At 39.2% G+C, this 27,196-nt stretch overlaps 1 protein-coding gene across 1 annotated transcript in view; it reads left to right on the top strand.

Annotated features, from left to right (window-relative positions):
* LOC127659032 (interleukin-1 receptor accessory protein-like 1-A) overlaps positions 1–27,196 on the top strand; it is a 137,373-nt gene that overhangs the window by 77,719 nt on the left and 32,458 nt on the right. The window contains 1 exon segment of the mRNA XM_052148654.1: positions 11,296–11,370. Within this exon segment, the coding sequence (XP_052004614.1) occupies positions 11,296–11,370 (75 nt within the window).

Genomic DNA, 27,196 nt, shown 5'->3' with positions numbered 1-27,196 from the left:
CCCCAATTTGGCATGTCCAATTCCCAATGCGGTCTAGGTTGCTCGTGTAAAATGGCAGGCAAAACTGCTAAAAATATATAGATTTGCCCCTTGAAGGTCTCTGCGTTGTTCTGTCTTTTCTGAGCACTGAAGTGAAGCAATTATTGTTAATAATTTGCACTTTACAAATTCATCCCAATATTAATTTTATCTGACTCCAATTTTAGATTAATCTGACTCCAATTTTAAGTTAACCTCTAATTTAGATTAAAGCTCTAAATACTTTCTGATTATTCTTTTATTTTATTCATTTAAGTTATTGATTACTCTAAATCCTCTACTATTCATTTACCTTTTGATCAGTTTCTAATGAGATTCAAACTGATAGTCTTTAAGTGGCTTCCTCCTACATTAAAGCTTCAGTTATGATATAAATGATTCTTAAAATGGGATTCTCCTGCTCGGTTCCTCCAGAGCGGTTTCTCCTATTTTAAAGACCCAGTATTGATATAAATGATTTCAGAGGAATACAGAATGAATCAAAAAGCAACAATTTATTTGCCAGGTAGGATTTAAAACACAAGATAAAGAGACAAGTCAAAGAACATACATGGCAGTTGAGAAAACTACATGTAATTGCAAAGCATGGGAAATCTGAATGCAGATTCCAATTATTACAGTTACACACATTGAGGTGTGGGATCATCTGACTACAGAGAACCCTGAGCTCTGGGCCAGCCTTCCTTAAATATCCAGACAGAATACACATTGTTTACCAAATGGTATTATCCTTTGAGAATTTGTGGGTAAATTGGTTCTTGGCTTCCTGGTGTTAGTTATTCAGTATTTGGCAAAGACCTTATACATTTTTTGTCATTAAGTTTTATATACCTGGGGACAAAACACTATACCAGACGCACCGAGACATTTTAAATGATACCAAACATGTTACACTAGTTACATTATTTGTATACATCAGATATGGTCTTTTGTTACATACAGATCTTAGGTGAGTTTGAGGTGATTCTGGGCTGAAGGGGAATGGATGAGGAGGAGAGGGGAGAGAATGGGACAGATGTGGAAGGGCAACAATGAGGTGTGAATTTGCAGTCTTCGCTCAGTGGGGTGTGGTGCCTCAGGAAGAGTTGCTAATTGTGAGAAAGTTCATTTGTTGATTTTCTCAAAGATCATACATTTGCTCTTTGCCTTTGAATGCAAACACATTGGCACCCCGCCTTACACTCGTGGTGGCGTAGTGACTCGCCTCAATCCGGGTGGCGGAGGACGAATCTCAGTTGCCTCTGTGTCTGAGACAGTCAATCCGCGAATCTTATCACATGGCTTGTTTAGCCTGTTATTGTGGAGACATAGCGTGCGTCACACTATTCTCAACGGTATCCACACACAACTCACCACACGCCCCACCAAGAGCAAGAGACACATTATAGCGACAACGAGGTGGTTAACCCAATGTGACTCTACCCACCCTGGCAACCGGGACAATTGGTTGCTTAGGAAGCCTGACTGGATTCACTCAGCACGCCCTGGATTCGAACTTGCGACTGCAGGTGTGGTAGTCAGCCCCTTTAATTGCTCAGCTACCCAGGCCCTTTAAAATACATTTTTGATTTGAATAAAACTAGTCAATTTAGATTTTATGATGAACATTTTTTAGGTTACCTGACAAAATAATAAAATGAATATTTAAAGTGTGAGTAGCAGGGCATTTTTCATTTACTGACTTGATAAACTAAACGATTTTAACATACAGTAACACTATGTTTGATTTTTAGCAGGTGAAGAGACTCATGTGCAGACAGATAGCACCAGAGGTTTAATGGGAAGGTCAGTTGGCCGGGAGGGCAGTATAGCATAGGAAGCAGCTTGATAAAGATACCTGCTAAAACACAAATCATTTTCAATGAGAGAGGCAGGTCAGAACTTGGAGCTGGCACAATCTCATAAAACTGTCATATATTTCTCTCCCTTTAAATCTTTGTAAATTTCCATTGCATTTCAATTTCAACTATACTTTAGCAAAAGTTCTGGTGCTCATTACAGCCATTCCATCCCGGTGTATATGTGTAATCAGGTGTGAACATTAGATATGTGTAATGGATGCTGATTATGATATTTATGGGTCAGAGAAATGGTTCAGGCGAGTTTTGTCATTGAATAGCAGCACCGTGTCCCATTATATACTGTATCTACAGGCCACAGGCGCACCGTGCTCTCGTAGATTTAGATGTATTGCGCACAGGCCTGACCTGTCTGGTGCCCTCCCTTTCACATAGTGATTCATCATGCTTTGCCTGTAGTCAGTAAAATAGATATTATGCTATACAAAGGGACAGAAGAAAAAGCTTAACAGCTATTTTTTTAATAAGAGATGTTTTTTAATAAGAGAAATGGCAACAAAAAGGATAGAATCATTAGAAATGTTTGAGGTGCTCAGTAATAAAAACAAGCATCAAATCGTTGTAATAAGAAAAACCTAGACAAAATCAGGATTTTAATTTCATTATATTCTATTCATCACATACTGTGGGAAAATTGTCTCTGAAACTAAATGTTTGAAATTAGTTTAAAAAAAAATGAAAAACATAAATGGAAGCATATATATATAAAAATGTGTGTGTGTGTGTGTGTGTGTGTGTGTGTGTGTGAGAGAGAGAGAGAGAGAGAGTATAATATAGAATAGAATAGAATAGAATAGAATAGAATAGAATAAAATAAAATAGAGGGCTTTTGTTTTGAGTCTTTTTGAATGTCTTTTTAATGACATGATACAATGCTGCATTGCATTTTCAAGTTGGTATTGTGTTTAAACTACTAGAATTTCCCATAGGAAAGAAATCAAAAATGAGATTGTATTTATATCTCAATTATTATTATTATAGTATTATTATTATTATCAAATACATAGACAGCAATGACAAAAGGAACCAATAATCTCACTTGTGCCTCCTCTAGAGTTTCACGAGATCTTAACAATTTCACAAACTATGCTCAAATTTGTCCAGATACCAGCTCTGCAATAAAAAGTCAGATATTTCTAGGCTATATAATCATTATAACTATTGGACAAAGTTGATACTTTGTGTCTTATTTATTTGCCTCTAGCAACACCATAAAGAATTGTTAAAATAGTGTCTGGTTTCCCGAACACTCCCCCATCTCCATCGGACAAACAAATAGTCCTACCTTAAACTCATGTCATCGCTTGATCAAATATATCTATGTTAGGCATTGCAAAGTTTTGAGAGAACCACGGTATTTAAAAACAGGGAAATCTACAGACAAGTTGCTTACATAATGCTGTTTCTACATATTAGGTGATAGGAGAAAATATTTTAGAGGTAAAAACAAACAGTATATGACCTTTAAATTAACAAACTGATAGCTCCATTAAGCCTCCACAGCAATGAAACCTCTTGGTTGTTTCTAAATGATTAGTAATGGGTTCTATCCATCTGTAAGGAATCTAGGAACTGGATACAGATCTTTGGACTGGTTGAAGTAGTAGTGCTTGCTGGAAAACAGTTTCCAAAAGTAGCTTGCGTTTCCTTTTGCTATTTTAGTACAGACAATGTGGTTTCCATGGACACTTGCGTGGTGTCCATGCCAACGGCAGGTTTGGAACAGTGCAAGCTTGTAAGCTTGCATTGCTGGGAGGGACTTGTAGCGGAGTGTTTAAGGGACAGTGGCAACCTTTATTTACCTCTCCCACCTGTACCCACCTGTGCCCTTCCATCGAAATCTCCATGGCAACGGGCACGGGAGAGCAGTTGCTCAGATTTTATCCAGTCACCCATAGAGGACAGAAAGGATGGTGGGTTCTCTAGACTGGTAGGGATTTGGTACTGAGTGGCAGGGTAGGTATTAAGTGGTTACAAAATGAAATGTGGGTAAGAGAGCATTTTGTTTGTGTTTATCCATTGATCTCCATGTTGATTGGAGCCCCAGTGGCCTTTAAATCCCCCACTGGTGCACTGGGACTGTGATCGCACATACTTTACACATGCTCCCAACACCCTGCAGCTGTCAAGTCTAATCAGGACAAGATGTGTTTGTGTGTGTGTGTGTTGTGTGTGTGTGTGTGTGTGTGTGTGCGTGTGCGTGCATGCGTGCGTGCACGTGTACCCCTAATCAGTAGAGAGTTATGTAATCATATTTAATTAAGGCTTAATTACAGATGCTGCTAAGTGAGCATGTAACAACTGAAAGGGATAGTTCACCCAAAAATAAAAATTCGGTCATCATGTACTCGCTTTCATGTTGTTCGAAACCCGTAAGACTTTCTTTCCGCCATGGAACACAAAAGCAGATGTTAGGAATGTTAGCCTGTAGGTAACGTTCTGATTAACATTTTCTTTTTTGTTCCATGGAAGAAAGAAACTGAAATGTGTTTGGAACAACGTAAGGGTATTTTTGGGTAAGCTATGCCTTTAACTCTCTCTTAGAGTCAGCCCTAACACACACACACATGTCAGTGACACACATTCCACCTTTTTAAAATTCCACCCTAGTTGTTCTTTCCCTCAGCGTCTCCTTTTATCTCGCTGTTTATTTCTCAAGGACATCTGAACAGGAATAATGCACAGCATGAAAATCTCTGTCATCACTGAAAATAGAGTCAGATATTTTATAAGCTCTACTAAAGTTGATCGTATCCAGTGCAGTGTGCTGTAGTGATTGCAGTGAATACATTCTCGTGTCCTCCCAAGCATCAAATCTGCCCTAGTTTTGCCAGCAAACCATGCTCTCGGGGTTAATGCTAGGCCATTGCTAGTAACTTTTGCAGGCTAAAGATCGCACAGGGTTTATCTTGTTGTTTATGCTGAAGCTAAAACCATTAGTTGTGTGTTGCAGACAGCTGTGTGTGTGGTACTTACATATTTGTGGAGTTGTGGGTGTGTATTTTGTGTGCTTTTTATTAGTTGAGCCTTGGGTTTTTGTTTATAAGTAATGTTACAGCAGTCAGGGGGAACATGGATTAAGTTCCATTGCTCATTGGCTACAAAGGAGTTGTGCAATATGAACTATGATAGGTAGAGATAAAGAAATGGTAAGTGTGTGCAAACATCAGAGAGAAAATAGGTCCTACATCTGAATGTGTGCCTGTTACATTGGCCCCAAAATGTATTTGGCCACTTAAGCATACTTAAAACTTATGAATGTCTTAGCACTGGATAACAAAATATCAAATCAAGTGGCATCTATAAAGAAGTGATTTTAGAATTTTATCCAGCCTAACTTCCTTTTCTTTGCCATTTGTGCTGTGTCTTTTAACCCAACTGCTCCCAAGGTCATTTTTGAGCAGTGGTTTTCAATCTTGGTCCTTGCATTCCCCAGCATTGCACATTTTAGATGCTCCCTTTATCTGACACACCTAGTTAAATTCATTGATTACTCTACTTATGAGCTAATTACTTAAATTAGGTGTGTTAGAAAAGGGAGACATTCAAAATGTGCAGTGGTGGGGAGTATAAGAAGAACTAGGATTGAGAACCAATGAGCACATTTTCATGCACAATCTTACATAAATTACGCTTAATAAAATGACAACATGTAAGGCTTAAACAATTTTCCTTTAAAAGGGTAAGGTCATAAACAGTTTAAACATAACACATAGATTTTTGCATCTGATTTTGTGTTGCATGTAAACGCCTTCATCAGTGTTCTTACCAGCTTACCCAAGATGCACAAGTGTTGTGCACATATCTGTTTACATTTTGATGTCAAAAATGGAGAATATAGATTTATGCCCATTACCCCGATTTTGATTTGCATGTAAACACCTTCATCGGCGTTCTTACCGGCTAACAGCATGCCTGTTTACGTTTTGATGTATAAAATGGAGAATAACCCAATTAAGTCTCATGTAAACATGTTTTTCTTGCATTATCTGATTTATTTATTTTTTAGTAAGCTGGCTTTTTGGTAGTTACCACTTTATTGTTTCTGTCACCCTCAAGTTCACATTTGTAACCTAGAAGAGTAATACCGCATTCCATTCAACTTTAAAAGTCAGAATTTCCAACTTCCTATTTGGAAAAGTGCAAAAGAACACCACTTGAATTTGAACTTCTACGGAAATGCATAGCTACAATTTCTATGACATCCAGGGTGATGTACAGTTAATTATGATCCTTCACTTTTTAGCAGATAAAGACAAAGTTCCTTCATTACATGATAATTAGTGCTGTCAATTAAAATATTTAATCGCAATTTATCTCATGATTTTTCATAGTTAATTGTGATTAATCACAGATTTTGAAAGTGCTGAAATGTAACTTTATATATACTTACTTTTCTGTCAAAATATATTTATAATACTGAGTACACTAACATTTCAACTCTCTCTCTCTCTCTCTCTCTCTCTCTCTCTCTCTCTCTCTCTCTATTCAACTTTCTCTAAGTCTGTCTCTTTAGCTTTTTCTCTCACTCTCTTAGCCTCTGTTGCTTTTTCCTTTTGGATATAGAAGTGATAGCATCTTCATATTGAGGGTGTTTGTCACTGTTGTGAGATTGAGTCATGGTGATACTTCATTGCTTACTGCCCAGATTAGCTTTTGCTCACTGAGCCAAAGTTCCCACCTTACATGATAATTACCACTGTCAGTCGATTTACAATACTGAATCGCAATTAATTGCATGATTTTCATAGCTAGTTGTGATTAATTGCAGATTTTGAAAGTGCTGAAATGTAACTTTAAATATAATGTATTTTCTGTCAAAATGCTTTTTTTTTCCTCATGAAAAAATACAAACCCTTATGTAACAAAAAATATTTATTTGTAAAAAAAAAAAAAAAAAAGCTGTATTTTTTTTTTTTTTCATATTTTTAACATTTAAAAAAATTTTTTTGCCAAAAGTGGGAGGTTGACTAATTGAAATATCTAGTCCACATTGGTTGTGTATTCATTGACATATCATTTCTTAAACCCCCATCCTCCACATATTAATGAGTTGGCAGGCAGTGGCTATTCATTTTGTTACAGAAATTGAGAAGTGCATTCATGATTCACGTCAGGGCGTCAACACACAGCTCAACTCCAGCGTTAAGCGTTGCTTTGAACTCCACACAATTCTGCTTTACTAAGGCTGCAAAGAACTTGCATCTGGGTTTGTTTTATACAAAAATCACATGGAATTGTTGTTGTGTGGTGTGTTGGTCAGTGTAATAGTGATGGGTCATTCATGAATGATTCGTTCATTTTGAACAAATCTTTTATTTGAGAAGATGTGAAGAATCTTGAAAAATGAGAAGTATCAGAGAGTGATTAGTTTGTTTTGTCTTGGGTTATTGTGTCAACACTTCCTGCATTAAATTAATGAAAATAATTAATTAATGTTGACAATTCTTATGATTTTAAAAAGTCAGTTATTCTTCATACAGACATGTACTGATCATGATACAAACAACCGCAAGACACTGACCTTAAGCTGTAAAGAAAAACAAATATGGAAAAAGGCCAGTAAATGTCACTCGTGAACGAGTGCTGAACCTAGTAGTGGTCACGTGACAAATGGAGGAAGATCCAAAGACCAGCTCAGGAGGTGAACTAATTCAAGTTTCCTGAAGAGCCTATGTGGCTGTCAAGTGACAAATGAATGAAATGACTTGAATAAAGATTCAATCATTTTGCTGAACAAGACTCAAAGATCCAAGTCAGTAAAAAGATCAGATCTTCTCATCAATACAGTGTAATGTCTCCGGACACATTGCAAAGGTTCCATCCTATTGCAACCAGTGTTTAGAACTAACACAGAGCTGAATAAAATGTCAGAAATCTAATTGGTAAATATGTTCATCATTAATTAATGCATTTATCAATTAGAACACATTCATTTTGACAGCTCTAATGATAATAAAACATGTTTACAGAGATCTTTTCTGTTGATACTATAATCGTTCACCTGCAAAAACAAATGCTAGCACTGCATAATATCGTTTATCCTCTGCAATTTAGTTGTCAATCAAACAACTGCAAAGCTAATGGTAGCATTGGCATTTTGTTAATTTATACATCATCTTCAGGCATCAAGCAATGGATCTTGTTCATGGTCGAAAGTCAGAGATACTAATGCTGCATTTCAGATGATGTTGGAGGTGAGAATATCGGAGTTGAAATTTCCCACTTCCAACCTCAGTGCATTCCAGTCAATCAATTAATTGTTCTTTACATTCTCTTGTATATTTATTGTATATTGCATATAGAGTAAAAATGTAATGCGGTAAAAATACTTAAAAGATTGTTTTTATGCTTAACAAAACCCAGCTCCGGTTTATGCGCTGAGGTCGAGCTGCCCTGGAAATTATGTCAAATGATGCTTCTCGCTGCGCCAGATGTTTGACTTTAGGTGGCATTCCAGTTAATAGGGTCTTTTGAGATGAGCAAGTTATACACAGAACCGATGTTGGTTAGAAATTTGTCCGTGATATCATGACGACGGATGCCAAAAAAAACTCTTGCAAGAGCGAGGCAGACGCAGTTGTAGCAGGCAAGCAGTTGCTTTTTCCTAGCTGCGCGAACTGCAAGCACGATGGGAAATGACTTTCTGACGACACAGCTTAATGCTCATTGATGTAAACAATCGTGAAGTTTTTATTTGTATAAATTATATGTGAATATTTCCAACACTTTTACAGTGCAGTCTCTGTATGGGATATGTGATTGTAATATAATTCTGAAATATCTAAAATATGTGTCTTTATTAAACTACAAATTTATAAAAAGACACATCTTATGGGGTGAATTAAATAACAGGTACACTGATTGTCTTAATCATCATATTTATTTAAATATTTTCATTTGAAAGCAACAGAATTTAAATTGCATCCACGTTATTAACAACAAAGCACTTGAACATGAATCATGCGATATCTGCCTTTGATCTCATAGTGGATGATCCACTACAAGAAGTGAGAACTCTGACTTTGCAGCACTTATTTAACTCCTCCCCTGACTGCAACAGCCTGCTCTCATATACTTTTAAGGTGAGGTGTTTGGCATCTCAGACGAGCCTATTATTTCCAGGTAAGAGGTGGGAAAATTCTGAGTTCTGAGTTGTCTCGAATCCAGCATAAGTAAGAATATCCAGCATTTGACTTTGGACAGAATCACAACCTGACCACAGGTTTAGGTCAATACATTAACTATAGACAAGTTAGACAACTAGAAAGGGTCTATATACCTTTTGCCTTAATTCTGAACAGAATGTCAATTTTGTTTTTATCATTTAAAGCCTTTTAAAATTTCTGTCATTGAAATGTTTTGTTTGAAAAGTAGGAAATCTTTCTTGACAACAAATTCTTCTTGATATTTAGTTATCTAATGCAATGACATTAATTTCTAAGTGTAGCTTTTTTTTCCCAAAAAAAAATTGGGTCCACTGTTTGTAAATACAGGAGTTTGAAAATGTATGCTTGTGTGTGTGTGTGTGTGTGTGTGTGTGTGTGTGTGTGTGTGTGTGTGTGTGTGTGTGTGTGTGTGTGTGTGTGTGTGTGTGTGTGTGTGTGTGTGTGTTTGGGTGGTTTAAGAGGAAATTGTTTTAGGTTACAAACTGGTAATTACAAGGGTATTATGCTATAAATGTGGTTTATCAGGACATTTCTAGTGTCCCCATAATTCAAATTTCTTGAAAATGTTAAAATGCCGAAGGTTTTTTGGGAGGGTTAGGTTTAGGGGTAGTGTTAGGGGATAGAATCTATAGTTCATACAGTATAAAAATCATTATGTCTATAGAGAGTCCTCATAAGGATAGCTTCACCAACATGTGTGTGTGTGCGTGTGTGTATGTGTACGTGTGGGTGCCTGTGTGTGTCGTAGAGAAAAAGAGTTGTGAACCTCAGAGGGAGCCTGTGCTATCACACCTCTCCTACATGCAGTCTGTCAATATATCAGTCACAAACTCTGTGAATTCATCGCTCACACAGAAAACTACTCTACGTATGTGTTTGTGTGTGTGTGTGTGTGTGTACAAAATATAGCAACAGACCGTGGAGAAATTTAAAAGTTGACAGATTTTTGTCTTAATCTGGGCTGTAGCTTCCCCCCGCTGAGTGTAACCAGTCTCCCCACCGTGCTGCCTGAGCTCTTTATTTCTCTCTTCTTCTGCATCATGCCATCCCCCGTCACACTCATCCCTTGCTACTTAGCCAACCCAAATTTCCACTCTCTTTTCATCTTCCTCTAAATATCTCTCTTTAGCTTCATCTCTCTTTCTCCCAGCCTCTCTTGGTTTTTTCTTTTAGACATAGAGGCAATAGCATCTTCATATTGAGGGTGTTTGTCACTATTGTGGGTTCGAGTTGTGGTGATACTACATTGCTCACTGCCTGGATTAGCTGTTCAATTGTTGTACCAGACAGAAAGCAATTCATATAGTGACTCATCCTCTCTCTTTCTTTTTCTCTCTCTCGCTCCCTCGTGTCTTCAAGCTGTGTTTAAAGCATGTTATGATAGATACAGTCTTGACAGACTCATTAAAAACCCTCACATTCTCAAAAAACATCTCATCGCTAAAAACAAGCGTTTCCCTTACAACTTTAACGGGGAAATGCGCAGCGTGGGTCAGAAGTGTGATGTCTATATTCCGGAAGCGTAATTCATTAATTTGCTGTTTGCAATCTGTCAGTCACCCGGAATAATCTGTCGGGAGGGGCCAGTGCGCTTTACTCCGCCGAGTGGAAATTGGATTTTGGATGAGCGATCGTGCGGCTTAAACTTTCACCAGCTCGCTGTCTATTAAGCGCACTCCCCCCACATGACACATACTCTTGAAGCTCAGAGCCAATCTAGAGGCACAACAAGCATATATACACAAATATACATACCCAAGGTTTAAGAGTTACATAAAGCCAAATACCTACACACATGGTGCCTGTTGTGTTACCTAAAGTAATCTTGTGCTTGAGAGAAGCCAATTGAACAAACACAGTCATTATAATCGCCAGAGAGAGAGAGAGAGAAATACACACCTCTGTGACTCGAAGGAAATGAGCTGGAATGTGGAGCATCATGGCCACATGGGGAGAGGAGGATCTGGAGAGAGGGATGAGGGCAGGATTGATGGATAGAAAAAAAGAGTCAAAAGGAGAGCAAAAAAAGAGTGGAAACGAGAGCACTGGGGAGACGAAGACAATTCTCGCTGAGATGTTGATGGCGAGATGCTGGAGTTTACTCATCCAATCATGAACGTGTGGGCAGAGAGAGAGAGAGATTGCCTCATCAGAGGTGCTTGGCACCACTTGATATTGATAGCAAAAATAACGTTCTCTGTGTGTGTGTGTGTGTGTGTGTGTTTCAGCTCCTCTGACTGAAGAGCCCCCCAGGATTCTGTTCCCCTCTGAAAACAAGCTCCTCACAATGGACGTGCAGCTCGGTAAGAACAGCTTCTGTGTGTATGTGTGTAAGGGTATGTACAGAATATTATTCTACTAACTATTTTTGTAGTATGCACAATATAAACGATGCAGTCAGGGTGGAGGAAAAATTATATTTAAAAGTATTGCAATATTTCACCTCACAATACTGTGTCGATATTCTCATGCCAAGAATCAAATGTTTTTGTTAAATTTGTCACAAATGCTTTGGAAAAAGTAGATTTATGACCATACAGAACAAGGCTAAAGGCAAAATATATTGTAGCATTACTGTAAGTCAGTGCACTTTCAATTGTTTCTATTCGTCCAGCTAAGAATATAATTGTGCAAAGTAGTGCAGATGAAAGCAAGTACAATATAGTAATACATAAAATTTTTAAAACTATACACTTAGCATAAAGAATTTTAATATAATCGTAATGTGACCAAGATATTGAGCATTAATTTACATGCACGATCTTACACCAAATAATAATCCGACAACGTTTAAGGTTAGGAAACCAGTCAGCACACTTTTTTGCCCTTTACTCAGAATTGGCCTTGAATGCAAACACCTTTACCAGCATTCTTACCGGCTTATCCAATGTGCACAAGTGTTATGTGCATTACAGTTTGTTTTCAAATGTTTTCAAATTGTATGTTTTTGCCTTCAGAGTAAGCGATGATTTCAAGCCTCATGTATGTTTTCTTACATTGTCTGATTTTTTTTAAATCTGCTGATATTTGATAGTTTTAGCATATTGGTGTGCATGTAAATGCACTCATTTATATAATTTTGTACCAGCAGAACTACCACAATCTGCTACACTCATTAATGGATGTTACTTCCCAAATTTAAGAAATTTTTGCACAAACTTGGATAAACATGCAAAATAACTAATGTACGTATTACCGAGATGAACTCTAGACTTGCTAAATTAAACATTCTGGGTGAGTTCATTAAACAGTTTTTCAGTGCAGATTTTAAAGAGCATTTTCAAGAGCCAAGGTGGTGAAATTAGTGGACTGATGCTGCATGGTCCCAGCAAAGTATGCCAGGTCATATTAGTTTGCTGCATACTCCAGAACCTAGCACTTAAATTGCCCTATAGAAACTACAGTATGTTAATTGTCCCATGCAAATTTTTATCAGCACAAATTTTGTGGGTGTGTTTGCCCCATTACCTGATTTGCATAATTAACATAGTTCCTTTAGAGTCATGTGCTAAAACAACACACACAATGCATGCAAATCAACGACTCCATTAGTGGACGCAATTCATTCTTTATTCCAAATTCATGAATTCCCCTCTCAACATAGTGATGTCATATGTTTATCATTGTTACTGCATTCTGTTTCACATAATGTTTAAAAAGATGCAATTCCTAATATAACGTGTTTTTTAAGTAATTGTGTTCATCTGTAAACATGATTAAAAATGAGAGATGTAAAAATAATTTACTGCCTACTCAAACACAGAGAAAAACACAAGTATACTCACATAAACACAAATTTTCTACATATGTGTGATTATTTAATTTAATTCAGAAGACTGAAAGAAACTCATCAAGAATCCTTAAATTCATGCCACATGCTGTTTCACGCAAGCTTAGCAACAGCAGTAGGCCTATTTCTGTGTGTGTAGACACACACACGTACAGACTAAGAAAGGAGTTCCCCTGCAAGACAGATAGCTGCTATAGTCAGCATTATGATGCTATGTTGTTTGCGCTCTAAATGGAAGTCATTCTTATAAATGCAAATCCTGTATGCTAATTAACTGCTGTTGTTTCCCAACAATAGCGGCTCCATATGGTGCCGAAACATTCACTGGGTCCTCTGTTGGATTTCAGTGTGTGTGTATGCACTGTATGTGCGTTGAATCGAGCTCCTTGTGCATCATATAAGTAACAGACAGAAATATGCTTGTTCACGCATGTGCATTGGTCTGTTATCTTGTGCATTGAACTGAACCATGTGTGTGTGTTTATGTGGTGGATGGAGGCGCGTCTGTTTGTTTGGCGGAGATGCTGGATCTAGGCATGTTGGAAACAGGAGCATATTGGAGCATATTGTGATGGCTCTCTGACCATGTTCTGCCTTCAGAATGAGCAGAGAGAGAGAGAGAGAGCAGGACACTGCTCAGTGACGGGAGACACACTGGCCGCATGATTAGTCATTTGAGGATTAGGTGTGTATGTGTGTGTGTATGTATGTGTATGTGTTGCAGGCTGCTTAACTAGTAATAATAGATAGCGTTGGAGTTGAGCTCTGTGAATTAAGGGATTTTGCTCTTGAAATGCATTTTTTCCTTGTCTTTTGCTATCTCTCTCTCTCTCACTCTATTCAATTTCAATTCAATTTAGTGTGCTTTTAGGCATGACAAAAATAATTATATTTGTATTGCCGAAGTATTTGCAGTATAAGAAATGGTGCAAAGTAAAAAAGAATGTAAAAAAAAAAAAGTAAACAAATAATATTAAAAAATAAAATAAAATACATTGTAACATGTAGGTGCTGGACAGAATTACCCTGGAGCAGAGGTAACAGTTCCAAAAATATTTATTAATAAAGTCAGGAATGCACCACCATGCAGAATAGTGTGTTCGTCAGTGGAGTGTTTGCATGGTGGAAGTCAGGATGCGCTTGGCAGAATACTCTGTAGAGCGATGAGAGAGATGTCCACTGGACAATGCGAGAAACAGCAGATGTTTTGATCCCCGGCACGCAGGCATAGAGCGGAATTCCTTTGTGGATTGCCAGGCTGAATTCAACGAAGATTGGAAGGCAAACCACAACCCAAACAACACGGGTAAGCCAACAGTGTGACAAGACAGAACCAGCTAAACAAGGAGAGCGAGGTTAGTACTCAACTTAGCATAATAATCTGGAAAAGAAACAGAGAAACATGAGGGCATATGTTGGGAGTGCAATCAGGCTGGAACAGGTGTTGCTTGACAAGCAATCAATAGTATGATCGGCACCTTCCTGAGAACAATACATTTTCCCATGTATACGCCGAACATGCCAGTCGAGCATACCTTCGAAACCCGAGGGAGAGAAAATTACAAAACAAACCAAACCTCAGTCTCCTGACCATGTATGGCAGAGAGCCATCAATAAGACATGGAGGAGGGATGGGAATGGCAGGATGTAACACAGAATGTAAAATGATTTTGATTGAACGTTTGATTTTAGAAATGTGAAAAACCATATGGATACCCTTGAGATGAGGAGGTATTTTGAGACAAACCACCACTGGGCTAATGACCTTGGTGATGGGAAATGGTCCAATAAACCAAGGACCAAGCTTACATGAGGGGAGTTGAAGAGGGATGTCCTTAGTGGACAACCAAACCTTCTTCCCACACACGTAAGTTGGGGCCTTAACCCAATGCTGCTCCACAGACCTCTTAACGAATGTGCCATTCCACATGAGGGCTTCTCTGGCAGCTTTCCAGGTGCATCGCAACTCTACAAAAAGGAGTAAATTGATGGAACCTGGACGTGTGGGGCACAGAGGGGGCTGGTAACCGAGGCTGCACTGGAAAGGTGATAACCCCGTAGATGATGACTGCAAGGAGTTATGGGCGTACTCGACACAGACTAAATTATAGCTTCAAGAAAACTGATTAAGGGAGGCCACACAACGCAGAACTTTATCCAACTCCTGATTCACCAGGTCAGCTTGGCCATTTATTTGGGGATGAACCTAGAGGACAAACTCACTGTAGCTCCCAGCTGTCAGAAGAATTCTGCCCAAAAACTTGACACAAATTGGGGGCCTCTGTCAGAAACCATGTCTACTGGGAGGCCATGAATGCAGAAGATGTGATTAATGACTGCCACTGTCTCCCTCACTGAAAGTAATTTAGGGAGGGGAATAGAGTGAGCCACCTTTGACAACCAATCCACTATAGTCAAAACAACTGTGATGCCATGGGAGGAGGGGGAGACCAGTTACAAAATCCATGGCTATGTGCAACCAGGGTCTCGAAGGGACTGGCAGCTATTGGAGGAGCCCAGCTGGGGGTTCACAGGACATTTTGTAGTCGTGCAAATGAGGCAAGCTGCAATGATGTGACGAACGTCCTGAGCAAGTAATGGCCACCAGAATTGTTGTCTAATGAGTGTCTGGGTATGAGTCGCCCCAGGATGACAAGCAATGTTAGACGATTGACCCCACTATAGGGCATGCGTCCAGACAGATCGCAGAACAAATAACACCTAATGGGCACAGGGTTGGAGACGCGGTGTTGCGTAGCGCCGTGTGGACTTTGACCTTCACTTCCCAGGATACCATGCCCACTACTCGAATGGAGGGTAGAATGGTATCCAGTTGGACAGTGGAGGTCTCGACAACAAAGCATCGAGAGAGAGAGAGAGTGTCAGGCTTAATGTTTTTAGAGCCCAGGCGATACAACAGCCCGAAATTAAATCGTGTGAAAAATAATGCCCAGCGGTCCTGTCTAGAGTTGAGAAGTTTATCACTATGAATATACTTGTTATAATATAATAATAATATAATAATATAGTATGTTCTTATTATCTTTCCAGACCACGAAAGGTACCCCTGAACCCCCACTTGCCCAAGGGCAACCGGACAGCCAATAATTCTTGGTTGCCGATGTCGTAATTCTATTCAGCTGGGGTTAAATGATGCGAAAATAGCACTCGTATGTATCTTTGCTTCCGAGGGGGAGCACTGAGACAGAACTGCTCTGACACCAACCTCGGACGCATCCACCTCCACCACAAACTGAATTGTGGGATTGGGAGTAATTAGAATAGGTGCAGTAGTAAACCACTTCTTTCATTTTGAAAAAGTGTCCTTGGCTACTGGGACAAACAAAAATCAGTGCGTGTGGAGGTGAGATCTGTCATAGGTGCGACGAGCTAACTATAATACCTAATAAACCTCAGATAAAAATTTGTGAACCCCCAGAAATCTCTGCTAGGCCTTGTGAGAATCTGGGGTTGGCCAATCGGAAACAGACTTTATCTTAGTCGGGTCCATGCGCACTCCCTCAGATGAAATGATGAACCCCAGAAACGGAACTGACTGTACATGAAAAGCAGACTTCTCCGCCTTGACGAAAAGACGATTCTCTAACAGTCGCTGGAGCACCCGCCTGACATGCTGCACATGGTCCTCCATAATTTAAGTTGTTGTTTACCGTGATGTCATTCTGCCCCCGATAATCTATACAGGGTCAAAGCGAGCCATCCTTCTTCTCCATGAAGAAGAACCCCTTCCATGTCAGCCAGCAGGAAGGGCGAATGAGACCGGCTGTCGAATCATTGATGTACCTGTTCATGACCTCCCTCTCAGGAGTCGAAAGCAAGTGCCTTCCCTGAGGCAGAAGAGTGCCAGGGAGAAATTTGATAGCACAGTCATACAGTGCATCTGGAAATTATTCACAGCGCTTCACTTTTTACACATTTTTTTTATGTTAAGCCTCATTCCAAAATTTATAAAATTCATTATTTTCCTCAAAATTCTACAAACAATACCCCATAATGACAACGTGATGGAAGTTTGTTTGAAATATTTGCAAATGTATAAAAAATAATAAACAAAACAAAAAATAACATGTACATAAGTATTCACAGCCTTTGCTCAATACTTTGTTGAAGCACCTTTGGCACCAATTACAGCCTCAAGTCTTTTTGTGTATGATGCTACAAGCTTGGCGCACCTATTTTTGGGCAGTTTCTCCTATTATTCTTTGCAGGACCTCTCAAGCTCCATCAGGTTGGATGGGGAGCATCGGTGCACAGCCATTTTCAGATCTCTCTAGAGATGTTCAATCGAGTTCAAGTCTTGGCTCTGCCTGGGCCACTCAAGGGCATTCACAGAGTTGTCCCGTAGCCTCTCCTTTGTTATCTTGGCTGTGTGCTTAGGGTCGTTGTCCTGTTGGAAGATGAACCTTCGCCCCAGTCTGAGGTTTCTGAGGTTTTCTTCAAGGATGTCCCTGTACATTGCTGCATTAATCTTTCCCTCGATCCTGACTAGTCTCTCAGTTCCTGCCGCTGAAAAACATCCCCACAGCATGATGCTGCCACCACCATGCTTCACTGTAGGGATAGTATTGGCCAGGTGATGAGCGGTGCCTGGTTTCCTCCAGACATGACGCTTGCCATTCAGGCCAAAGAGTTCAATATTTGTTTCACCAGACCACAGAATTTTGTTTCTGAGAGTCCTTCAGGTGCCTTTTGGCAAACTCCAGGAGGGCTGTCATGTGCCTTTTACTGAAGAGTGGCTTCCGTATAGACACTCTACCATACAGGCCTGATTGGTGGAGGTCTGCAGAGATGGTTGTTCTTCTGGAAGGTTCTCCTCTCTCCACAGAAAAACACTGGAGCTCTGTCAGAGTGACCATCGGGTTCTTGGTCACCTCACTGACTAAGGCCCTTCTCCCCCAATCGCTCAGTTTGGCCAGGCGGCCAGCGCTAGGAAGAGTTCTGGTGGTTCCAAACTTCTTCCATTTACAGATGATGAAGGCCACTGTGCTCAGTGGGACCTTCAATGCTGCAGAAAGTTTTCTGTACCCTTCCCCAGATCTGTGCCTTGATACAATCCTGTCTCGGAGGTCTATAATAGACAATTCCTTGGACTTCATGCCTTGATTTGTGCTCTGATATGCACTGTTAACTGTGGGACCTTAAACAGACAGGTGTGTGCCTTTCTAAATCATGTCCAATCAACTGAAATTACCACAGATGGACTCCAATCAAGTTGTAGAAACATCTCAAGGATGATCAGTGGAAACAAGATGCACCTGAGCTATATTTTGAGTGTCTTGGCTGTGAATACTTATGTACATGTGATTTTATTTATTTTTTTTTCATTTTTTTTTTTTTATACATTTGCAAAGATTTCAAACAAACTTCTTTCACATTGCCATTATGGGGTATTGTTTGTAGAATGTTTACAAAAAGAATGTATTAATTTTATCCAAATAATTTAATCCATTTTGGAATAAGGCTGTAAAATAACAAAATGTGGAAAAAGTGAAGTGCTGTGAATACTTTCCGGATGCACTGTATGGGCGATGAGGAGGAAGTGTCGTGGTGCAGCCCTTGCTGAATACCGCCCTCAGTTCAAGGTATGTCGACGGTACTCCGGATAAGTCCGCTGGTTCATCCTGCAACAAAACACAAGACTGAACAGGAGAAACAGCAGATTTAAGACAGACAATAACGACTCTAAGCAAGAACAGTATTGGTTGACCAATCAATGTGTGGGTTGTGCTTTACCAACCAAGGATGTCCCAACACAACCGGAACTGATGGAGACAGGATAAGGAGGAATGACAACTGTTCCGTATGATTCCCAGAGATAAACGTGACCGGCTTGTGGAATGAGAAATGACGGACAGTGGTGTTCCTGTCACGAACCCCGCTCCTCTGCCCCATCCCCGCTTCCTCGAGCACGCACACGCGCTCCAGCTCACGCGCACGCTCGGCTTCACCGAGCACACACACGCACTCCGCGAGCGTACTCGCTCGCTTCCCGCTCCCTCGCTCCGCCCCCTCGAGCTTCTACGCTCGTTTTGCTCACTCGAGCTTGCACGATCGTTTTACTCCTACGAGCTCACATGCTCGTACACTATCTCCCCCCCTCGGGCTCACATGCCCACTTCTATCGCCAGAACATTATGTACACCTGCACTCGCGTCATCTGCACTCCTGTTCATTGTATACACCTGCACTCGTCCCTATCACCTGTCATTGTTTACACCTGCACTCGTCTCTTTAAATATCACAGCACATTCGTCTCCCACTTGTTGGTTATTGTGTTTAGTTCCCGTCTCTTTGCCCCCCGCTAGTCTCGTCTAGTTTAGTACTCCTCTCGTTTACCCCTTAGCTTGCCAGCTCCCCTTGTTCCCTGTCTTTTGCTCCCACTAGTCCCGTCTCGCTGATTCTGATTACCCCAGCTTTGACCCTACGCTTTCCACGACCTCTCTCTTTGGATTTGCCCCTTTTTTAGGTCAATTCTCCGGCTTCGACCTCTCGCTCCCCTTGACTACTCTTCACTGGATTTGCCCCTTGATTGTACTATTGCCTGCCTGCAATAAAACGCAGATTTGACTTACATTGTGACTGTCTCTTCTTGTGCGGGTTACAGTTCCGCTCAGGGTATGGGCACTGATAGGTTCATCCAGCTGAAATGTGGGAAGTTGCCATTTGAAAGGTAATTCAAGGTCAATAAAATTACCCTCAGCACCAGAGTCAAAGCAGAAACAGTACGACAGGCTGTTCCAATCTGCAGTCGAGCCAGAAGTATCCAAATTCCATGGGATTTATCCAAAGGTGTTGCATTCGCCAGTAACCCTTCTCCTACCGACGAGCGATGTCTTTTAACAGACAGATGGCAGCAAGGTGTCCCTGGGCAGCACAAAACAGACACAGTCCATTAATAATGCACCGCTGTTTCTTCCTACGGGAGATTTGAGTCCTGGTGACTTTCATGGGTTCATGACCAGGTCGAGGTTCAGGTGAGTAGGCTAGCGAGGCAGAGTGGGCAGGATGATCTACCGCCATAGCAGATTAAAAGTGGCACCTGCGGTGATGCCGATGTAGAGCGAGGTGAAGATCAACTCGAATAGCCAAATCCACCAAATCGTCAAAGTGTGGAGGTAAGTCAAATGAATAAATCTCATCTAAAATGTCATTAAGAAGCCTGGGTAGAAAGTGGTCTCTCATAGCGTGATCATTCCATTCACAAGAAATGGCAAGAGTATGAAACTCGATCGCGTAATCCGCAACACATAGATCTTCTTGTGAGAGTCCAGACAATTCTCGCCGCCTCCCAACCTTGAGCCGAGCAATGAAATACTCAGCAGAGCTCCAAAATAAATGTCTGATATGAAACGCAACAGGGATGTTAGTTGTCCCACATAACAGTGCCATATTTACCAGCCCTACAGATGAGGAGTGTTATGACACAAGCCACCTTCATAGTGTCCGAGGGAAATGTGGAGGGTTGCATTGTAAAGAACAGAGAAAACTGTGAGATGAATGCCCCGCAAGATTCAGCCTCACCTGAATACGGGGTAGGATACGGAATGCAGGCTTTAAAACGTCCAGAATACACAGGTGTCATAGGGGCTGGTGAAAAATATCCCGCAGAGTCGGAGATGGGCAGAGCTGTTGCACAAAGGAGGTGAGATCAGCGAGATGTGATGCCATCGCCTCCAATATCTGGTTATAGGCAGCGATCTGGTGTTGCTGACGTCCCAGTAAAACTCCCTGCTGATAAAGGGTGGAGCAAAGAGTAGAATCCTGAATGTTCCCATGAAAACGCCAATCATGCCAGTTGAGTTCGCCTGTGAAAAACGAGGGAGAGAAAACGACAAAAAAACCTGTGGGCTTACCAGAACCGTGACATAGAATCGATGAAAAAATTAGCAATGAAGGAATTTATAAAAATAGAATATGTTTATTGTAATTCAACAAACAAGAAACAAACAAGTAATTAAGTTAGATATGCTAAAGATGAAAAACAAGACTAAATGCGCCAGTAATTGTTAAAATGAACATTTAAGGTTCTCATTGACATTAACTAAAAGATTAATAAGTGCTGTAACAGTATTGTGCATTGTTTTTTAATGTTAACTAATGTTAACATATCATACCTTATTGTAAAGTAGGGTTCTTCAACTTCATTCTTACAGGGATTATCCAGATGAAAACTTGGCAGGTGCCAAAATATTTTTCGTAATTATTTTAGTCCAATACACTTTCATCGCAAGTAACATGTTACTTACAAAACACCCTTAATTATGTGCCTTTATTCATATTAAAATAGTCAGAGGGTATACTGTATATTGAATTATCATTTTTAAGGTCTAGCCATAAATTCCTTCATAAGATCTGGCTGAAAAACAAATATGATACTCTTAACTAACAATTTATTTATTTATTTATTTATTTATTTTAATCAATTAATTTACTTAAAAAAAATGTAAAAACATAATAATAATTTTATCATTTTAGGGCTATTGTTTACAAATTATTAAAACGAGGAGTTGTATATAGAACCAAATATAATCAGGATATTTGCAGGTGTGTCACGTTATTTTCCAAGCCCTAAGACCCTGAACATATGAGACACAATCATTTGACACTTCAAAAATAGTGAATAAAAGCAAACTTTTTCCATGTTTTTCCAAAAAAATCCATGTTTAGCAAAGCAGTGTAATTAAACTACCACCAGAAAATCTTTAACGCGCGCTCCGGTCTAATAACGGCTGAATGCTGTTGCGCATGTCATTGAGCGTTGTTAAACTCACCGCTGATTGCTGAGGCTCGCGCCTGTGAATGCTGAGATTTGAACAAAGAGCGCTCTGGTATTTCAATGCTCATACTCATCAGCATTCAATGTAATGCAGTCTTTGCAAATAGGTAGTTATTGAAGGATGCGGCAGCACAAACTATCTTAAACCTGACAGCAAATTCGTAGAAGTAGCCTATAATAATAATAATCTGGCAGTTTAATTATGAGAGTCAGAGAGAGGGTGTAAATTGGCCATAAAAAAGTAAATTGTGACATTATAAAACTAAAATAAGGACCTCAGAGGAAAAAAATCAAGAATAAAAAATGCATGATATGACCCTTTTAAGTTTAGAGGAGACACAGAGGTAAGGCAGATCACGTGTGATCACTGTGCTGCTAGATCACTCCCTAGTACAAATGGGAGTATTTTGTAGTTCATTAAAATCTCACATTTTGGCGTAAAGTTGTGGGTTGCAGGTGACATCTAATAAAAGAAATTGAGTGACAGATGGAAATTTGAGAAAGTGATTCTGAAGGCGAGAAGAGCAGAAAAGAATGAGCGAGGAGATTCTGGGAGATGGTGACAGGATTTTGAGCTGGTGGTAGGAATACGTAATGCTTTTATAAAATGTTTCAGGAGGGAATCACTTCTCGCTGACCACTTAGAAATCTTATTGGACATGCACAGATACAGACTCACACACACACACACACACACACACACACACACACACACACACACACACACACACATGTAGTGTTTCCATGTTTTATGGGGACTTTCCATAGACATAATGGTTTTTATACTGTACAAACTTTATATTCTATCCCCTAAACCTAACCCTCACAGAAAACGTTCTGCATTTTTACATTTTCAAAAAACATAATTTAGTATGATTTATAAGCTGTTTTCCTCATGGGGACCAACAAAATGTCCCCACAAGGTAAAAAATTCCAGGTTTTACTATCTTTATGGGGACATTTGGTCCCCACAAAGTGATAAACACACGCTCACACACACACACACACACACACTTTTATAAGTATATACAGTAGTAGGTAATACTAGACTAATACTGGGTTATTTTCAGCATTTGTTGATGCCATTGTATAATACTATGTGATATGTATGATGTATGGTCATTACTTTCCTTTAAACATGTTTATTATGAGAGATGAGCTATCAAAATAATTTTTCATGCTTCCTGCCATAGACATGGAACAGATGATGATGTGAAAGGATGGAATGATGGGATGATGAGTGAAGGATGGAGAGGGAGAGACGGGTAGAGTATGCTGTGTGTGAACCCAGCACATCCAAACATTATTAATGACAACAGGGACACGCACACATACCCATGTGCGCACACACACATGAACACAACTCAAATATTGCAGACAAACAAAGGGAGGACAAGCTAGACAGATGAAAAGAGTGAGAGAAAGGTGAGAGAATGTGAGCTAACTCACATTCGACACAAAAAGAAAATAATGTGACCTTTCTTCTCTTTCTTCTTCTCCATGTAATCGCTAGCCAAGATGAACAGATAGAATAGCACACATTCTGAAAAGACTTACAGGAAACTAAGCTTTCATGTCTGTGTCAAATTGAACTGAATCAAATTAAATTTAACAAATCAAATGTAAAGTGTATTGAAGGCATCAATCTGAATCTAACAGATGAGACTTCAGCTTAAAGGGATAGTTCACCCAAAAATGTAATTTCACACACACTTCTGTTGTTCCAAACTCATATGACTTTCTTTCTTTCATGGAACACAAATGGAGATGTTCACATTGTTAGCCTCAGTCTCCATTGCCTTTCATTGCATATTTTCCAATACAATGAAAGTGAATGGTTAGTGAGGCTAACTTTGATGAAGAATTGTAATTTCTGGGTGAACTATCCCTTTAACTAAACATAATCATACTTAACTGAAACGTATTCACTGGATGTATTTGCTTTTCTTCCTCCAAGAACACACAGATGGCACAAAACACATACACACACACACAGACATTGACACAGAAGTGGGGAGGATTTGTGCAGAGGTATTCAGAGAACACTTTTTAATATTAATCATCCTGGCCCAAAATAATACAGTTGTTGCTAAGCAACCATTGGGAGATGAGGGCATTTCTCTAAATAAACATTTCAATTTATTATTGGTTAAGATTGGACACTGATATCCTTAAAGGAACAGTGCAAAAATAATTATGTGCAAAAGCTGTGTTTCCCTTGATCAGATTTTGAGACAAATTGTCTTGAAGCAGATGTTTGCAATTTACAAGTCCATTTTCAGCTATTGGGTCAGAGTCAGTGATTAATTAAATGATTAATTTGTTATGCCATTTTCTGTTAATTCAACATTAGTAGACATAGCTATGAAACATTCAGTAGGCAAGTGAGGGATTGTGACAGCCAGTGAGCAGCATGTTCTTAATCAGTTGTTTCACATCTTGGAACATCCATCCAAGTTGCATTTAGGATTTTAGAAAGAGAAAGAGACCAAATAAGAAATTACTCAACACTAAATTACAGTGTAAAAGGTTTTGTGATGTAACCTAAAAAACAAACATGATTCGTGTGATAACATCTATAAGATATATTTTTAATATGACTGAATTCATAGGTTACACAAGCTAAAGTAACTTTTAAAAGTCAGATCAGGTAGCAATAGCTCCTTCAAATTACATTTGCACCACTTTTTTACAGTGAGGACTCTTATTCTCATTTCTGAAGTGTTTGCTCCACTTCAGAGTGATTTGTTCAACATTTTGGGTGCACAAGCCCAAAGGTCTAAGAACATGCCTCTTCAAGCTATCATGACCTTTCAAGTGCAGACAGTTTCCAACATGCCCTTAAAGGGATAATTCACCCAAAAATATATAAGTCCTTTTTACCTTTCCCTTGTACACTTTCACATTCAGCCACCTACTTGTTGGGGCTGGTAGAACGTGGAGATTTATAGTAAAAAAGGACTTAAATATTGATATGTTTCTCACCCACAGCTATTATATCACTTCTAAAGACATGGATTTAACCACTGGAGTCATATGGATTACTGTTGTGCTGCCTTTATGTCCTTTTTGGACCTTCTGAGTTCTGGTCACCATTTACTTGAATTGTGGGGACCAACATAGCTAAAATATTCTTATTAATATCTTTGTATTCTGCAGAAGAAAGAAAGTCATACACATCTGGGATGGTATAAGGGTCAGTAAATAATGAAAGAATTTACATTTTGGGGTGAACTATCCCTTTAAAGAGTGAATTGGTGTGCAAGTAACTGGGAGTTACAGGCATGGTAATGGAGGATGGTCTAAGCCTCAGAAGGCACCCCTACAGACATGCCATCTGATGCATACTGCAAACAAAAATGGAAAGAGCTGGCTGAAATGGCCAGATCCAATCTGATTGGCTGGCCTCTACATCATGAAAGTGGTAACCTGAAATTGTTACTTAAAAGAGCTATGTATCTACCTAAATAGACAAACATGCTATTTTAATTGGAAATGTGTGAATAGAGGACTCAAAGAAATAAAAATTATGTATGTTCTAGTTGTCTTTTATTTTGATGTATCATGCACTATTATGGTACAGTTACGGTATCAGATGGCACTACCATGGTACTTTGATTCATTTACCATGGTTACTGAATGATTAACACAATCATGTGTCATGGTATTTTACTTATCAGTAAAAATATAATAATATTTAAATATACTTAAGAGCTTTATATGAGACACCTTTTAGCAAGTAAATTATATTTCCTTTAGCATACCTATATATTCCAAATGATGTACAATTTTAGATTTTACATTAAATAAATATATAGTAAACTGTGGCTGTAGGCCTGGTTCCAGATCAAAACCACTAAATTTGCTTCTGAAAATATTGGGGGTACTCTGTATAAAGAGTAAATGTAAAGTTATTTTTAATTTAATTATTTTAATTTTTTTTAAGATTGAATCATTTTTAATGCTACCAAAACAACTTAAAGGAATAGTTCACCCAAAAATGAAAATTCTCTCATCATTTACTCACCCTCATGCCATCCCAGATGTGTATGGCTTTTTTTCTTCTGCAGAACACAAACAAAGATTTGTAGAAGAATATCTCAGCTCTGTAGGTCCATACAATGTAAGTTAATGGTGACCAGAACTTTGATGCTCCAAAAAGGAGATAAAGTCAGCATAAAGATAATCCATGAGACTCCAGTGGTTTAATCAATGTCTTTTGAAGTGATCCAGTTGGTTTTGGGTGAGAACAGACCAAAATATAACTTCTTTTTTCAAGCTTGATTACACTTCCTAGTGCTTTACGCATGCACAGAGTGCTAAATGACACAATAGGAGGTGTAATCGAGCTTAAAATCATGATCGCCAAGGAGATTTATAGTAAAAAAAAATTACATTTTGGTCTGTTCTCACCAAAAACCAATTTGATCACTACTGAAGACATACTGTAGATTAAAACACTAGAGTTTGATGGATTATCTCTATGCTGACTTGATCTGCTTTTTGGAGCCTCAAAGGCCTGGCCACCATTCACTTGAATTGAATTGACATACAGAGCTGAAATATTCATACACTTTGTTTGTGTTCTGCAGAAGAAATAAATTCATCCACATCTGGGATGTCATAAGGGTAAATGATGACAGCATTGTTATTTTTGGGTGAACTAATCCTTTAATATTTGATCCAGTAGTAAAATTACACTGCCTTCTTTTAAGACAAGTTTATTTTTTACTGATCTAGACTAGATTTCGTGTTTCACTGATAATTAAAGTTTGGATTTGGCTTTTGGAAACTGATCCTAGACCAGCAGTTACGGAAAGCTTTAGCACCTTTAAGCATCCCCCTAGAACCAGGCCTGTGTGGTTGGTCTTTTCACATGTCATTATAACAATTTCTTCCTGCCTAACTACTGCAGGTGGATCTTGGCCAGAATAAGCTGCAAACTGGACCAGACTTTATGCTGATAGTCAAAAGTCTGGTTACAAAGACTAAATGGAGGAAAATACAAGGGCTGTTTGAGCCATATAGCCACCTCAAACACAACAAATAAAGTGAAATTTCCCTTGCGCTTTCTTTTCTATTTGCTCTGTCTATCAGTTACTTGAATCTGTCTCTTCAGCACCCTTTGATGCTTAACCCTTGACACCATATCCTCTGCATCTCTATAAAATGTTTGATCTCTTTTCTGCCCTTGCTTTAGTGAGGTTTCGTTTCAGCCATAGATAAAACCATTGATAAACCACCCATCACTCTGTTAACAGACTCATGCTCACCTGCATTCAGAAAAGAGGAGTATTAAACACATGCACACACACTCACACATGTGTCAAACATGTTTCACAGTCAAACATCTAGCAACTGTTACACATACTTGAACAAACTGCCATTTTTATTTCTTTTCCTCAGCCTGAGGAATAATTAGATCAAATCAGATTTTCAACCTGAAAACACCTCATTTGTGTCCATCCTGACAGTTTGTCAGATATCCAGAGTTGATGATCTTTCCTGTGAGGATTTGAGTGCACAGTTCTCATGGACGGCT

The sequence above is a fragment of the Xyrauchen texanus genome, chromosome 18 (genome assembly GCF_025860055.1).
Source record: "Xyrauchen texanus isolate HMW12.3.18 chromosome 18, RBS_HiC_50CHRs, whole genome shotgun sequence".
Lineage (NCBI taxonomy): Eukaryota > Metazoa > Chordata > Actinopteri > Cypriniformes > Catostomidae > Xyrauchen > Xyrauchen texanus.
The sequence above is the reverse complement of the archived record's forward strand: the minus strand, read 5'-3'. Positions and strand labels throughout refer to the sequence as shown.